The following is a 17,624-nucleotide window of genomic DNA, read 5'->3' as shown; positions in this document are numbered from 1 at the left end:
AGCTGGCAAGCAAATTCTTCTTGTACATCAACAATTTAGGCATAAGAGAAGCAAGATTGAATCTATGCAGATTGTAGCAGCTGCATAATGTGGGTATGAATTTTAGTTATGAAGACATGTAAAGTGATCAAATCTTAAAGATATGAACAAGTGGAAAGATTTGGTTGCACAACCAAAAAAGGGGGATGCGATGAATTTCTGAATTATTAAAGTGAATGATGGAAAAGATGGAGCTGTTACCATAATGACAACGACAGGAAGAAATGCATAATGGAATAAATAAGATTCATAATGCAGGAACCTGCAGGTAACTGCAAAGTGGTAATTTTAAGACTTTTCACTAATATAGGAGACTTATTCTCAATATCTTAAACCTAAAATTACTGTAATTCAGCTTGGTTTATAAGAAGTGCTTCTTAGATAATTCCAACCTTACAATATAGACAAGCATATAACACGGAAAATAGTCATAGAATAATCCTCAGAATAATTTATTTTTAGCCACAGACCCATGTGAAAATCTAAGAACGATGAGAATTGTTCTTTACAAATAAAACCAGCAGAACACATTCTGAAATGATACCGGAGAGCTTGGTTTTACTTTAATGTGGGTAAAATTTTGCCAAAAGCAGTGTAGCTCCTCTGAGAGCTAAGATGACATGGAGGACCATGGACCAACACTTTCAGACTAACATGGTCTACATGACTCCTAATAGTTTCTTCTCCATCCTCTTCACTTTTAAATGTCTCTCAGATAAAAAAAGCAAAAAGGTAATTTGCTTTTACATTTCAATAGGCTTTCACATTTCTCCTGATGACTGTGAATAAAAAGGATGAGCCCTTCAAAACACTTGTTTCTTTTTGTTTTATGACAGTAAAAAAATAAGCAGAATCTGACAAGAATTGTCAAAACAGTTGTACTGTTACATCCATTGGCCATGATTTACAACATCATCCCTCTCTAGATTATGGCTCCCCAGCAATCAGTTATGAACCAATGCAGAGATCAAGACAGACACATGAACTGATGTGTATGTGGTCAATACCAGAAGCTACCAAAGGTCTTGATAGTTTTTCTTCTGCATGTTTTATGTGGATTTTTAAACAACTTCAGGTCACATCCTAGTATAGTTAAAACAGTATAGCTTTTTCAAGGTTAGTGAGCACGTATTGGCTTATACTATGAAGATCTGTTTACTATTTCTAAGATCTGTTTATTATTTCTAAGAACTTCAAGATTTCTTGCTAAGTTTATAAACGGCTTTTAGTTTTTACTATGTACACTACCACTTCTACAGAAGCAAAAGGAGAGGAGTTAGAAGGACAACTAGCAAACTGTATACTTTTAAAGGGGGCAATGACTGCAAGCAGTAGTCATTAGCATGAACTAGATTATGATTAGAACTGCAGTTTTTAACTGATTAAAGGATTTGCAATTCAAACTCTAAGAGATCAATGATTGTAACAATCCAGACTGTACTCTTTCTTCCCTCACACCCTCCATCTTCCCCAAACTAAGACAACATGCAGAGAAGCAATTATAATCAACAATCTGGATTAATTAATCATAATGATCAGTAACAGATCAGAATTAATTGAACTGTAACAAACAGAAGTGAATTACCTCGTCTTCGCCCATAACTCCTCGCTGCATGCAAACAAAGGACAAATTGTAAAATGTCAAATAACTGTATCATGCCCACATACTAAAATATTTAAGATACAAAGAACCATGTGGGTAAGCAGTAAGTAAAAATCTGCATCTGTACTTGGTACTGATAACTGTAGATGAGAATGCATTGAACTAACGTCTCATATAAATACCATACTATTTTTTTATTAAATTTACATTAGCACCAGCTGTAAAGAACATTCTTTCAAATATTTCAATGTCTTTAAAGTTGATCTTCATGTTAATTATGAACGAATTAACTATGGGAACTTTTCAATTCATCCTCAAAACGTGATCTGTATCTTACACAAGTGCTAAATAACACACATAGGGTACACAAACTGCAAAAATGAAAGTATTACTGTAAAAAGCATGTAGCAAGTGTTTAATTAATCACAGAAACATCCTGGTCCATGGAACAGTTTGTACAGTCCTTTGCAGTGACAATGCAAATGCTGTAAGCCGTGACCTTCCTTTTTCATGCAAAGACCTAGCAGAAAATTAACCGCAAGGTTTTGTTTGAAACAAAAGATGCCTTGTAGTAGCAAACAAAATCAGGGCACAAGTCACAAGAAATAGCATTGTATCAAAAACACTGCACAAAGGCAAAGCAACAATTTCACACAGACTGCAAGTAAATGCAAGATTTTCCTAACTTTTAAGTTTTGCAAGATTCTTAAGAGATCATGCTTGTAATGACAGTTCAGAAGGCCATACTGATTGCTTCTCTGCCTGAAGGCTAAAAAACTAAAAATAGTCAGATTACTAATACAGAAACTATTAAGCTATGTGTAATTTCTTAGTTACATTTCCACAAAGTATTTTCTATTCCTGTTTCACAGATGCAGTATCTGAGAAAAAATACTTCAGTCATTACACATTGTAGTTAAGTATCCAGATAGATAATGTTACTATTAACCAGTATGTCATAGCAACATTTAGGAACAGACTGCTGTGCCTTGGCATTATTGTTTAGATTTTGTGAGGCATCTATACACACAATTCTCCTAAAAAGCAACTGTTGTTCTGGGCCACTGAAATACATGTAGACTCATAAAATCACTGATTCATAAATGTCACTCATTGTTCCATTCTCATATTATGAAATACTTATATCCTGGTACCTCCTATTTGATTAGGGGTTTTCAAAAATTTTAGTAGATATAATAATTTCCTTTGTTATCTTGATTCCTTCCTAACAGAAATTCAGTGGAATTATGGAATATGGCTTATGGAATTCTGAAAACAACCTTTGTTTTTTCTCCATTAGAATAATTATTTTTTACACAACAGTCATCATCTTTCTATCCAACTTGCACTGAACTTGATTTCAGATTTATCCTCTCTCATCTGAAATAATTATTATTGATGAGAACAGTTTTTGCTTAAAGGTTTTTAGATCCTCCAACTTTCTACTAGTAAGCCAAAACAGAAAAACACTCTTTCTGAAAGAGACCTGGGTATCTAATCAAGTGGAAACACTTTAATTCAGATTTCCGACATCAAAATAAAATCTGCAAAATATAGTGTATTTTTCTGTGTGATCAGCTCTCTCACTAGGTGCTGGGGGGATCAATGCTGAGCTTCAGACTTGTTTTCTCCCTGAAGCCAGGCCCTCAGAAGACACGCAGTTGTCTGCAGCACCCAGTGCCAGTGCTGCAGCACATACAAATCTCCTCTGACTCCTGGCCAAAGTGACTCCCACACAGCATTAGCAGCAGCGTCACTAAGCCCTCGTCTAACCCACACATGGCTTTTTGGTTTTTTTTTAATTCCATCCACAAATAAAACTAGAGTAAGCAGGGAAAATTCAAGTGCATCCCATCCACAGCAATGTCTGCAGTGCCATGTTCTCTCTTGAATAATAATACAGTGATGCATACTAATATGCATCTTTTGGCACAAGTGTCAGGATACTGATTTTCTTCTCTTCTGCCCCTTTCAGCCCACCAAATCACCTCTCCTATTTTCTTACATTTTCAAGTTAAGACAAGCTGATATGCAGAAAAATATTTGTTACAGAGCAAATGACATCTTTGCGCATTCAAAAATAAGCAACAGTAATTTTAAGGCAAAAAAAAGGCATTATTAAAATGTTAAAAAAGCCCAATGCAATTAAACTTAAAAGGGTAGATGCCTCAGTATTTTATATACATAATTACAATGACGTACCAAAGTTATCTGTGTATTTTTTGCTTCAGCAAAACAATGTAATCAGGAAAAACAGGAGAAAAACTCTACCTGATGTTGTCACATGATTTATTTTACTTGTATGGCAAACCTCTAAAATTTATCTGTCTTGCCCATTTAGATTGCAAAGTAGTCTGGGCAGGGATTTTGTGCTACTTTGCATCTAGAAAAATGCAGATTTTCTGTATTTATTAAAATAATATGCATATAATGTTTTACACCTTACAGAGCATGCATGCTTACTGAGCATGGCACCTGTAAAAATATAGTTAATTATAGGTTTAGCTATACATCTAGATCATATAGAGATATGTAACATACACATAATCAGTGCATATTTTTATAGATAAATAATTGCAGGGAAGACAGCTCTTTTGGAAAAGGCCAGGCACTGTAGACAAATAATTGATTTACAGAAGCAAAAAAGGAGATTAAACTGTTTTCCTTAAATTGTCCAAATAATAAGTCACACAGAAATTTGTCTTTTAGTTTATAAAGCTCAGTATTTTAATTAGTCAGTAAGTTGGAAAGATTTCAAATGAGTGAGAAAGCATGAAAGACACTTTTATTCTAGAAACTATAAATTAGGCAACACATACAAGAAGTATAATGATGCCCAATAAAAATGAAATCCGTTAACACTGGAACCTTCCAAAATTAAAAGTGCTGTATATACAAGAAAGACATTCCCTTCTAGCCAAGATCTTCTTTTTCTATTACCCTGAAGTTTCATACTAATACAGGTTATACCCATCAGAAAAATTAATATCCCCCTTTCTGCAATGTAAATCAGCTCTGAGATATAAGATGGAAGTAAATACATTTTTGTGCATGCTTATCTAACATCAAGACAATAGAACTGTACGTTATGTGAGCAATGCTACCACAAATATAGCAAACATGTAATTTTATTTTATCCAGACACATATTTCAAATGCATACCAGGGATCAAATGTACACATATTGAAGTAACTCAACTGAATGACTGAGCTGAATTAAAAATACTATGTTGTATAACAAGAAAAACTAGCAGCCAAAATTCCTACAAAGGCAACTATGAAGTTTATAGAAAGATAAAATACTATTTGTCACTAACCTGCCAACTTAGCAAAATAGTAACAGACACGTGATGAAGCCTTTTTCATTAATAATTATAATTTAAATAATTTCATAAACAATTATAGCAATAAATTCCCAAGAGCCTAGACTAAAGGAGGGGTAGGTGCCAAATTCCCATTTTATTCTATTGGATTTGGGTGCCCAAATTCCATTTAGATTTCTTTGGAAATAAGATATTTATAGATTTTAAGGCTGAAAAGCATCATTATGACCATTCAAGCCTGGCATGCCTAAAAGGCTACAGAAGCTCACTTAGCAATTCCTGTATAGGAAGTTTAGTAATTTCTGTTTGAAGTAAAACAGCTTTTTTTTTCAGAAGCACAACCAGTTATAATACCTTTGTATCTCTAAGAAGTCTAATACTCCTTGGCTAAACTAATCAAATGGTGAATTATGTTTCAATAGACATTGAAAAATTCAATGCATTGAAACTAGAGAAGGTGGGAGGAACCCTGGAATGGGGAACAACAACCTCCACCCTAATAAATTTGACTCTTGCATAATTACTTGCTTCAAAAATGTTGTCTCTAAGCTGACAAAGATACACTCAAGTAAACCCATCCCAAAATATCTTTTTTTTTTTGAGAGAGATAACAGTCATTAAAAATGCAGTGATTTTTTTACAGCTTAAGCTGAAACAGATATATAATTATAATATAGGTAATATATTAAAATGCATAAATAAAAGGAAACTCAGGTTTCCTTTGGCTCATTTCATTAATTTAAATAATGAAAACTGTAAATATTCATATTAGGTACAGTTCAGTAAGTACACTTTAAATGAGTAAGAAAAGATCTATCACTTAAGAAGAGCAAAAACTACCTAAAAATAAGTTTTATCTAGAAGTGCTGAGTCTTAAAAGGGCTGCATGATTTCAGCCTGGCTCATGTCAGAACCTTACTGGGATCCAGAGATACCAGTTCACTAAAATTAATCCAACCAAAATCCATAGAGGGTTAGTGTTAAGTATTAGTGCACACATACATGAGGTGAGGATGTTTAAAAAGATTTGTGATTTGCTTTCATGAAGGTCTGGTATTCCTGCTCCTCCTCCTAGCTACTACAGTACTGAGAAAGTAAGGGACAAATGAGAGTGTTTGAATTACCAACTCTCCTTGTCCTTATTCTCCCTCCAAGGCACCAATTACAGGGATAGAGGGAAATGTTAGCTCGAATCCATGTAATCAGAGCAGGAAACTGAAGTCTACAGCTTCATCAACAAGAGTTCAAACCGTAATTCTCATTACTACACATTTGGAGGAAGCCCCTCAATTCTTACTAAGAAAGAAGGGTTGTGCAGAGTCTGAGCAGCTGGAGCTTCCCAAAAGCTGTTTCCAGTGCTTCTGCTCTGGAGCTGTAAGAAGCTGCAGCTCACAGATGCCAACCTGAAGGAGTTCTGCAGAGCGCTCCTGACTGCACTGGCCTGCACTGACAGCTACAGCAGACTCCAGCTACGTGGGAGAGGGTAGGTGGCTACAAGAAGGCTCTCAATTCAATTCTAAAGGGCATAATTTTTAAAAATTATGTGTAGCAGCACCTTTTAAATACTCAAATTGTTATTTTTATCTCACCTACTGAAGGCTGAAAATAATATTCAAGCTTTTAAAGAGGACAGCAGTCACACTAAGTGCAACCTTTCAAAGTACAAGAGAAACCACACCAGCTTTAAAAGCAAGATATTCTTCAGTGCATGTTCTAGCATTGTGGTAAGGTTTTAGGATAGACTGGTACCACTGTGATGTGTTTTTCTAGTGTCTGTGATAACAAAAAACCCCTTTCTTCCTAGATACTCCACAGAGCAACAGTACTTCCCATGTCCTTTTTCAGTATGCAAAACTAAAAAATAAGTTCACCATCCTAAGTAAAAATAATATTAATTAAAATATTAATTTCTAACACCCATCTCATTGAAATATTTAAGTTTCTCTTAATACCTTCCCATCTAATATTTCATTGTACAGCAGCAGATAATGACAATTGCACATATATCACCTGAACAAACCAGTTTGCAGAATAGGTTTTAAAGCTGCAGTTAAATACAGAAAGTTAAATGTTGTAAATGCTGTGACATTGAGCACATTGATATTCAGTGTAGAGCAATCAAGATTGTGTTGGCTAAGCACTGATTTTATTTCAATAGTTACATACTTATTTTTTTCTTTTCAAGATACTCCATTACCTTAAAGTTAACTATTCAATAGCAAAGGACCTACTTCTTCAAATGTCTATTGTGCAGTATTTTCCTTTACTGGGTATAAAGTTAAACCTTAATTTCCTTAGAATTTTAAACATTTACTCAGTGTAACACAGGGAAAGTAAGTATTTGTTTATATTTTATATCCATATGCACAAGTGCAAATGACTGTGCAGAATGGATAAGGAAATTAAAAAAAAACCAAAGCAAAAAACAAACAAAAAACCCCAACCCTCCACATAATATCAAACTTGAAAAAACATATTCTGACCATATTTTTAAATATATAGATCTTTACTGTTAACATTTACACTCCTCAAGTCAATGACAAAACTGTACTTCCTTTGTGTACAACAGCTTCCATGTTTTCTAATCTAGAGAAGCTGGGGCACTACAGCTCTAATTTTTCCCTATGTAGGAAACATTTGTGTGCAAAACCCCTGATTTATTATTGACTTAGATGGATTATCAGGCTGTGCTTCCTCCTTTAGCCTTGAACAAAGGCTAAAGTTCATGCCTTCACTGAGTAGCAGATGTTCATGAAGTTTGACCTACTGGGAGAGGAACATGAACATGAACTCTAAATTCAGCATATTTCATGGTTAGACACATGCCTGACTAAGCCACTTCCAAAAAAGCCCCCAAAAATAAAAGGTTATTTCACATGAGTCTAATACAAAGTGTCTAGTTCTCTCTTTATTTACCCAAGACAGAAAAATGTGTTTCTGGCCTTCTCATTTTTCTAATTCCTGTTTCAACATAACAGATTTCTTACGGCTCTTTGGAAAATGTACTCCTGGTTTGCTTGAGAGCAAAAAAAGAATAGTGCATCATTATGAGCATTTCAGATTTCCAATAAGCTAGATATAATGAAAGGCTGTTGCAAGATTAGCTCTTGCCATTCAACTCTGAAAAATGGCAACAATCCCATCAGTATTGGAGCCTAGAGACAAGTAATTCAGTAACAGAATATAATAGTATAATTTTATACCAACATGTCAGATTTAAACTAAGCTAGAGATAATTAGAAAGTGTTATAAGATTAGAACTTACCATTTAACATCAGAAGATTGTCAGTCCCTGGATGTGGGTAACTCAAGCGACCTTAAAAGAAAACAAAAACCAAAGAACAAAACAAATGTAGAGGTTTTAGCTATTATGCTAGGAAAAATAATGAAAAATCACTGCTTAGAATTTGCCTAAGGGAAATAAAGAGCTAATATTTAACTCCAAGCACATTAACCAACAATACCCTTGACCCAAGTTAAAGCTGACAAGAACAGACTTCTTAACCTTAATTCTCTGGTCATAAGATCTGCAGTGTACTTTGGGATCAGCTCCAATAGGATAAAGCCACTTTTTGTTTCATGACACCCAGAAACAGTGCTGACTGCTTTAGTCTTCTCTTTCACAGTGACCATGAATAACTGCACTATGCACATTGCTTAACAGAGTGGCATTTCTGCACTTTAGTGCTTCTTTACTGAATCAATTTAAGAAAAATCATGTTAATAGGAATTAATGCTTAAAAATTTTATTAACTGATTTATCACTACATCTTGGCATATTTCATATAACCCTAGTAGGTGATATTTTTCAGTAAGTCTAGCAAAATTAGAGTACTTGTTTACCTACAGAACCAACAAAATTAAGGATATTATAGACACCATTTTCAGCATTTTAAACTGAATAAAGGATTAAATGCAAACTTTATATCCTGACATTAGAATTTTTCAAGAATTGCATTTTACTACAATGGTGGCATGTTATACTTTAATAGTTAAATGAATGGTTTAAAAAGCACAGTTGAAGCGTCTGCTATTACAAATTCCTTGTTATTGAAGGAGACTTTTTCTGTTTACAGGAAGCTGCAAACATACCAGTAGTGCACACTGACCTAGAGAGACATTTACAATAGCTGCTGTGTTTGGAAAAAGTGTGGTTTGATGTGCAAAAAACTGCATTGCCATCTATCTTGCTATTCAAATATACTTGCTTGCTTATAATCCAAAGAATATACAAAGAATATATATACATATATATATACATGTGTGTGTGTGTGTGTGTGTGTAAAAATACAGTGACTTAAACATGTAAATCTTTTGAAGGAAATGGGAATGTTTGCAGAGGCATAAATAACCCAATCTGAAAGTAATGGGCATGTAGAAATCACACAGGTTTAAAGGGTAATATCTATGCAGATGGCTTGCAAGAAAAAGAAACCACATAGAAAAAAAAAAAAGAAAACCAAATCAGCAATCTATTAAGGCTGTCTAGCAATTCTTATCATACTCTGTTTGGTCCCCTACTGCTGGTAAACCCATGAGCTTAGCAGCAAGACTAAAAATTTCTTGAAATAATTCTGAGTCCCAAGGAACACCTTTGGGGTTAAATAAAAAACATTTTTGTTGTAAATCTGTAAATAACAGGGTTTAGGTTTTGCTCTTCTGCTTTAGGAAACCAACATGGTAATTTTCTGCAAAAAAATAATTTGAAAATGCACACATTGAAAACTCTGAAACTTAAAACTTCAAAATTGCAACATTAAGATAATTTAGGAAATTTTGTTCAGCCTTATAATTTACAGGCATTGTGGCAAAAAGATTTTTATACAGCTATGTACTATTTCTCTTCCCACAGATTTTTTTACTGTAAAAATGGATGGTACCAGAACACCTGCAGATTTGGTAAGAACAATTTGCTGTTGAATTTGGGAGCACTGAAAGACTAGGCCAGGCTCCTGGAGAAGGGCAGATGAGTAACACCCAGAAGGACTCTGCTGTCTTCTCTAACTTCTACAGAATCTTTGAGTAGGCTTAGGCAAAATACAAAACAAAAACCTTCATAGGAGCCTGTCTTTATGCTCCTTTTCTTCAAGATGTCCATTCTTAATACATTTTTTCAGTCCTACTGAACACTTACAGCTATATCTAATGTTTCTCAGAGCTATTAAAATTCTGCCCCTCTAGCAATGCATGCTGGTAAGATAGGGAAAGAATCAGGAAAAAGGCATCCTTAAATTGCAATCTGGGAGCAGCCACTGGTTTTCTCAGCCTGCTGTGTAACAAATCACTTCTTAGCTCTTTGCTCTATCAAGGCTAACACTCATTTGTCTAACAGCAAGAATTTCACAAGATCACTGTCATATCATGTTTATATACCTTGCTATAGAAATACTTGCAACAATATGAGCTGTTTCTTGCAAATCAGAATGCAGTATTTATCTAGAATAACAAAAGGAATAGTGAGACATTATTATCTCAAACTTCCTTGAGTCTGTGGTGACAGTCTTTCTCCCTGTCTGAATTTGTCCTCTTTTCCTATTCAGCAAGAGAGAGAAAGGATGGGCTTTTTTCCCTGTAATTACTTCATAAACAGAAGTCAGATTTAAGGCCTAGCAGGAGAGAGAAGCCCACCAGTGTCAACACCTGGGGAGGAAAACTTCTGAAAAATAGTAAATTCTGGGTTTATAACTCTTGTTTTGCACTGTTTTGCTTTCCCCCCCCACACAGCTTCACAAATAAGCTGTTTGAAACACAGTTGCCAAGCAGAAATAATGAAGGACTTCTTACTGGGGGGAAGGAAGGGGGGAAGGAAGGGGGGAAAGGCAGCACCAGGCAGCTGGATCCACCACTGCAGCTCAAAACCCATTCTTGCTGTTAGGGAGATGAGTTTGCTAACTCAGCTAATGAATGATTGCAAGGTTAGAAAGGAAAACAGGTAAGAGCAATATACTCAGTACACTGCTGTATTGATACTTATAAGTCTTATTTACATAGTTATTTTCATGAAAGCACACTTTACTGCATTCTGATGAACTAAACCCCCTGTATTTGTTACCTGGTCTAATAGTTGGGCTTACAATTTTTAGAATATTTTAAACATGGAATATTTGCTTGCTTTTCCAAAACACAATCACCACTACCTATTTCTAATGTTAATTTAGGTTCTTATCCTGCAGATTAATCTGTTTTCTAGGGTATCCACCTGAATTTCATGACATACATAAATTCAGAACATTACATGCAAGGTCAGTTTTATACAGTGCTCAGATCAGACTATCTTTAACAGGTTATTCTAGTTAAATGGAAATTTATTATATTAAACATCACTTAAAACATCAGTATGTAGAATACAGAAGATGGGAGCACCATCTTATAACAATTAACTTTGCTTTAATCACATACATCTTTCTAGCTGGCTATTTTCACTGTATGTTGTTTGACCCATTTAAAAAAAAAAGATACCATTTTAAGAACAAGGCACAAATCCTATCTAATCCCATCCTGCTTCAATGTCAGTAATCTAGAACCGTATAAACCATTCAATGGTCTTCTAGCAGCTCCAGTGGCCTCCACCTATGTAAAATAGTAGTTTTAATAATAAAGATGATTTAGTAGTTTCAAATAAACTACAAATTAGTTAGAGAATATATAATATTTAAATAATAGACTTAATCCATTCCCGAAAAATGGGAAGTAATTAATTCATGATCTCTCTGCAGAACTTGTCTTCAGAATCCTAAATTTGTAACCTGCTGCTATCTGGAACACAAATACAATACCTAATACTGCCATTCTGTATCAGAAAGATCACTGTGTTACCGAAATTTTCTCTGTGCAAATCCGAACTTGCAACTTCATCATGTAACTGCTAATTAATAATTCTCATGTATCATGGCTAAAATGAAACTAGCACTGCTAAGAAGCAGGTATGCCTGACACTTATGCAACTAGAGTTCTATTACACCTAGCCTCCTCTTCCTTATCTAAATGTAATTAATGCTAACAGAACTGCCTGCCTGGTCAGTATTTCTCAATGCATTCTTCTGTAAGGACAGAAAAAACTCCAAAACTTCAAATAAATTTTGGTGGGCCAGTTTATCCACTAAATCCAATTAAACGTCTTGCTAATCCAAACCATGAGGAAAGAGAAACAAACTTAGTTTCAACTACATTTCTGTAATCTCATGCTGCTGATATGGGCAATGCAAATTTAAATTTTTGTAAACTTCTCGGCATACACGTAGTTGTGCTTACTCGCTTTTCATTTTAAGGCAAATTCCCATCTACTTTTAGAAATGCACACTTTCTATTCCTATTTAACTAAACTGTTGGAGGAATCCCTATATATTAAAACATGACTGCTTTAAACATTACTGACTCACAGATTCACAAGTTTGGTACTTCATGTCTGCTCCCCCCCCTTTTTAAAATAGTCTTAATTTGTTGTATTAAGAGAACTTGAAGAGACTAAGAATCATAAATTCCTTAACCCTTTTCCTTTTTTTCAAGAGATCGCCTCACTAGAAGGAAAAAAGCTTCCAAGTCAAGCTTTTCCCAGTGACAGTGAATGGCTGAGGATCACAGCAGTTTCAGAAAGCACAGTTTTTGAAATCAGCGTAGTTAAGACAACAGCACAAACCCATGTTTGGACAACACCTAGTTACAGAAAGCCTGGAGACTGCATTTTCCAATGCTTGTGTATGAATCATGCGAGTCAGAACGAGGCCAAATAGGTTGTCTTTGATAGTCCATCTATTTAGACAAACCAGTCACTCAGTCTTAAATATATTCTTTTATCAGAAAAAGTTTCTGTGACAGAAAGAAGAAACAAAATGTACAATTTCAAACCCTTTTATGTGACTAAGGAGTGAATTTCTTTCCTCTATGGTTTTTTTTCAGCCTCAGAAACTCTTTTCTGAGCACAATGTGAATTACTCCAGGAAAAAACTGCAGCTTTAAACTTTCGAGCTTCTTAACAAAATATAAAACAAATGTTTTTGAAAGCAAAACTTTCCATATGCAAAGAACGAAAATGTTCTCTGTGCCACAGTCTTTACTAGAAAGATTTTTAAAATGGCAGGTAATGAATTCCATTAAATCACTGTCTCCTCAATACTAATAGATATTGCATACAAAATATAACCGCTGCTTCTAAGCTTTTTTGACAATCTGTTTCAGCCCAAATGCATTGACTTTCCTGCTTCTTGACAGCACAATGCATTGATATTTGGGGGAGGAGAAGGGGAAAAAAGCAAGTACACAAGTGGTGTGTCTGAAGAGTTATACTAGCAATACCTATACATGTAAGGCCATCAGTATTTTAATTCTTCTCTCAGAATTGTTTTAGGGACAATTCAAAGAATAAAAAGGGTATTTAAGAACAATTATAAAATATAAAATATAATATATAAAAATGAATTAATTTAACTTCAGTTTATATTTCACTGGAAGTGAATGGATGGGGTAATCTTAAACACTACTTAAGGTATTGTTATGAAATGCATTTCAAGAAAGCTGCATGGGAAAGATTAGTTTTAATATGACCAATATTTCTGCTTCAATTACTAGTGAAGTCAAACATCTTCTCCTTATTACCCTACCCTGAAAATACCTTATCAAAACTAAAAATTACTTTTCTTTTGATCATGTCTGTTGTAATGATGAAACTTTGTCTAAGTGAAGCCAAAACTAGTCATTTATAAACAATTTTCCGGCAGGCATAAACTTAGCTTTCAGTGAATCATATTTGAAATAATTTTTTTTAAGTCCATGAAAGCAAAAAGTGGTGAAACTTGACTTGCTCCTAAAATGGATCTTGACATGCCAAACTTAAAGCTATGAGCTAGTATACAGACTGTCTGTTCTGCATTGTGCAAAATCTGAGACAAGATGCTTAGTCATACTCCAGATACTGTAAGCAGCTAAATCTGAAACACGTGCTTAAAATTCCAGGGACTTTCATTTTACTGCTGTGATCAGATATAAAAGATGCATTGTTTTAGTGTGCTCAGATTTGCTTGAAAACTTGTCATAAAAATATTCTCGAGATCCAAAATACTCTTTAGTTACAAGTATGTTATATATTAATAAGAGCACCAAACTAACAATAATAATAATAATATTCTTAATTCTGTGCATTCTGCAAGCAACTATGACGGAGCTTTTAGTAAATGTTTGATTTTCTATGGTGAAGAGTCACAGAGACTGATATAACCAAATTAGATTTTCATGGTTGGCAGGGAAAGAAAAAAAAGAAGTTGCTCAGAAATTACAGAAATGCTAACTAATGGTGAAAAAATCAGGAGACAGTAGAACTAAAAGGCTGTTACAGCATGAGGTCTCTTCCATTTTCAGTCAGCAAGGAACATTACTCGTGCCTTACTGTTAATAACGTAGCTGTTTCAGCTGAAATCACATCTACAGGGAAAAAATATCTTATCCAATCAACTTAAATAGCAGCACACAATTACTCTATTTAAATTCAGTTGGCATGTGCATTGTTCTCTGGCACTCGAACAGAAAAATGGGTTTGAGTTCATCACTATCTATGGCTTCCATCTGTTTTAGCTCAAACATAAAACTTAGCAGAATTTTCACTGCAAGAACATGATGGTGAAACTGTTAAAATAAATCTCTTAACTGTAGACTGACACCATATACTCATGTCCCTGGAAAGCACAGATGAAAACTACTGAGTTTTTCAAGGTATCTACATATGAACCAAATTAACTTCAAAATCTTAAAGCTTTGTCTTGTCTTACTCTCCTTGGAAAATTATTATTGGAAATACATAATTTTTATCTATTGTAACATAATGAAATATGAAGAAATGAATAAAAATAATAATTTAAAAAAAAAATCGGTATTTTCTGTGCTCACTGTGCCACTGAAATCCCTTTTGCATTATAGGGCCAAAATTAAAACAGTGAGATGGCAGGGGGAACCAAACAACCACTTCCATTTGTCATGTCAGCGCGCACAGAAAGAAGAAACAGACTGGTTTTCATTTTCAGGAATGTGAGAGGTGCCAGTGGCAGTATAGTGCAGTAGAAGATCCACATTCTCTAGCTTTATGCCTAATAGTAGCTTTCAGACAAGGAAAGAAGTATTAGTCAGCACCTGAGTGTGGCAAATAGAAGCAAGAATGCTCTGTAACAGGAATGATACACCTGCTCACCTCGTCTTTGATGACATGCATGCCTTTAGCACACAGCAGTTAACACTGAGGGCTAGCTGTTCACAGGTTTCAAACTTTTTGTATTACTTAATAATGCTTTGCTAACATGTAGAATAGACAGAAACTGAATTTAATAATGGACTTAAATGATAAAATTGCTAAAAGTGGAATTAATTCTCTCTAGGCAGTAAGAAAGATCACATTTAAAAACACGTAAGAAAATCTGATTTCAGTTTCCACTTACTTTAAAGTGGAAGAAAATTAACTGTTTAAGTAAATGCTACATAGTTACAGATGCTTTGTAAAGATTTTTAGTTTAGGAAAAAATTCCAAATTTGGCTAAGTATTGTAAATCTTAAAATACTATTAAATGCCACCTGAATGTTAAAGGTCTTCCAATTGATTACACAGATCTTAAGAGAATCATGAACAGACTAGCAAGGTATCCTTCAAATTAGGAGATCAAGAGGCTCTTATGTGCTAATGTAATATAAGTATAGGAGCTTCTAGATATGGAGAATGGATGGGAGAAAATAGTGCTGCAAAAAATTTTTTTTTTATTGTTTTATTTTTTCAATTGCTTCAATACAGCGATTTAATTTCTACAAAGCAAGCCTGAAGTCCTGGATGATTTTATAATTAGATTGTGTTAGTCTAATTAGAACACCACAAATGAAGTAACATTTGATCAGTCCAAGTAAAATGGTTCCCTACCCTGATGTTCAATAGTAAATGCTATGTGAGAAAGTACAGAAAATCAGAATTCACAAGAGTGAGTTAATGTACAACGAATAGAGGAGTTAAAAACAAAGCTCACATACACTAGCTATATTCTTACTGCTGTGGCCAAATGATTTAATAGAGCCCAGAAGGGCACCAGAAATCAGCATTCTGAAACCAACTATATTTCTGGACTTCTTCAGATTGGATGCATTAGTATCCTCTGGCAGATTTGAACAAGTATTTAAAAGGACAAAACCTGGCTTTATGAATGCACTTAGTTTTCAGCCTCCACTGCAGAGAAAGGGAAAATTAACTGGCAACACTGGGGGTGGTTTGATTTAAATAACTGTGTAACAAGGTTTTCAATAGAAGTCAGCTTAAGATTGACTTTTCCTATGAGTGAGAAAATAATTATTTTGCCATTTTAATATGAACCTAGAATCTAAATTAGCAATCAGTATTAATTCAAATATGCAGAATGGATGACCCTTTTTTCTTTATTTAGCATAGTAACATACCTTTAAGTGGATCATGCTCTGCTCTCATAATGTCAATAAGGGAGTTTTCCAAAGAGTGCATATTCAGACTGTCATACATTCTATTTCGATCCTAAAAGAAAACAAAAGTCTTAGTATTGGAATATAAATTTTGTCGTTTTTTACAAAAAAACTTGAAAGGAAAACACAGGTTCCTTCTACAAGCTGAACAATCAGACACTTAAGATTGACAATGACACAAACTAAGATCTGATTTTATTACTAGTAATTTTAACAGCATCTAAATATAAAACCAAAGATGCAGTGTGAAGAACTCTGCTGTGTATGCATCTGACAGCCTGTGATTGCCTGTTTCCTTCAAAACTGCTTGAATCAGTTCTTGTGATCCACAGCACAGTTATGCATTTGGCTGATTAATGAAGGACACTGATGTCTGTAAGAGCTCAATGGCATTTCACACACAAGTTAAATAGTTAGTAAGGTGGAGAACTACAAGACAAGAAGGACAGTCATGTCACATGAAAGAGAGCACTTTCTTGGTGCTAGGCCAAGTGCCTGGCATGGGCCACCAGCCCCTGCCTAGGCTGTGCTTGCTGGTTTCAGGGCCTTTGCATACAAAGACTTGAGTTACAAATGGTCAGCACTTAATGGCTAGAGAGTGGAAAATTAAAGCTAAACTACGAAATGTCACAAATCTTAATAACAGATTATCAGCCTTATAGAGGACAATTTCTTTTGCACATGAATATTAAGAAGTTGCCATAATGTCTTTACAAATATTTTCACTGATGGTAATAAAAGTTATTGCAATGAACTATAAATGTTTTCCTTGATTTTGTTTTACCCAATACATTTTCTCCCACGTTTTCCAATACACCCAAGTTACAGAGACAAAAAAAGATGACTCCTAAATTCTTCGTGTTTGTGGGATACCTTCAGAAACTGAAAATAGTTTGTCTAAAACTATAATCTCTTCTATTTGCAAGGCTTCTGGCTAGACTGTACTGCACCTAAATCCTATAATCCTGCCTTAATTTTATTGTTGTCTTCTGTCTACACTATGGTAATTCAGCAGAGTAGGATGAAATACATCATATACATCCCAGAACCAGTGAAATTACCTAATGATGCAGTCATCCACTTAGTGTGTATATATTGGGGCAGAAAGTATCTGACCCACACTCCTTGTGACTTTCCATGACAGTTCAGCAGAACATAGATTCATTTCAAACTATGTCCCTCAGCAAGCAGGTATTCTTCATATTG

General features: G+C 34.6%; 1 protein-coding gene across 3 annotated transcripts in view; it reads right to left on the bottom strand.

Moving 5' to 3' along the window:
- CPEB2 (cytoplasmic polyadenylation element binding protein 2) overlaps positions 1 to 17,624 on the bottom strand; it is a 54,022-nt gene that overhangs the window by 22,442 nt on the left and 13,956 nt on the right. For 2 of the 3 annotated variants that reach the window (XM_085059840.1, XM_085059838.1), the window contains exons 3-5: positions 16,380 to 16,470; positions 8,230 to 8,280; positions 1,625 to 1,648 (exon numbers count right to left, since the gene is read on the bottom strand). In XM_085059840.1, the coding sequence (XP_084915966.1) occupies positions 1,625 to 1,648; positions 8,230 to 8,280; positions 16,380 to 16,470 (166 nt within the window). The remainder of the gene's footprint in view (positions 1 to 1,624; positions 1,649 to 8,229; positions 8,281 to 16,379; positions 16,471 to 17,624) is intronic. The other variant, XM_085059839.1, reaches the window with a different exon arrangement.

This window comes from Lichenostomus cassidix, chromosome 4, assembly GCF_008360975.1.
Source record: "Lichenostomus cassidix isolate B80296 chromosome 4, HeHo_3.0, whole genome shotgun sequence".
Classification (NCBI taxonomy): Eukaryota; Metazoa; Chordata; class Aves; order Passeriformes; family Meliphagidae; genus Lichenostomus; species Lichenostomus cassidix.
The sequence above is the reverse complement of the archived record's forward strand: the minus strand, read 5'-3'. Positions and strand labels throughout refer to the sequence as shown.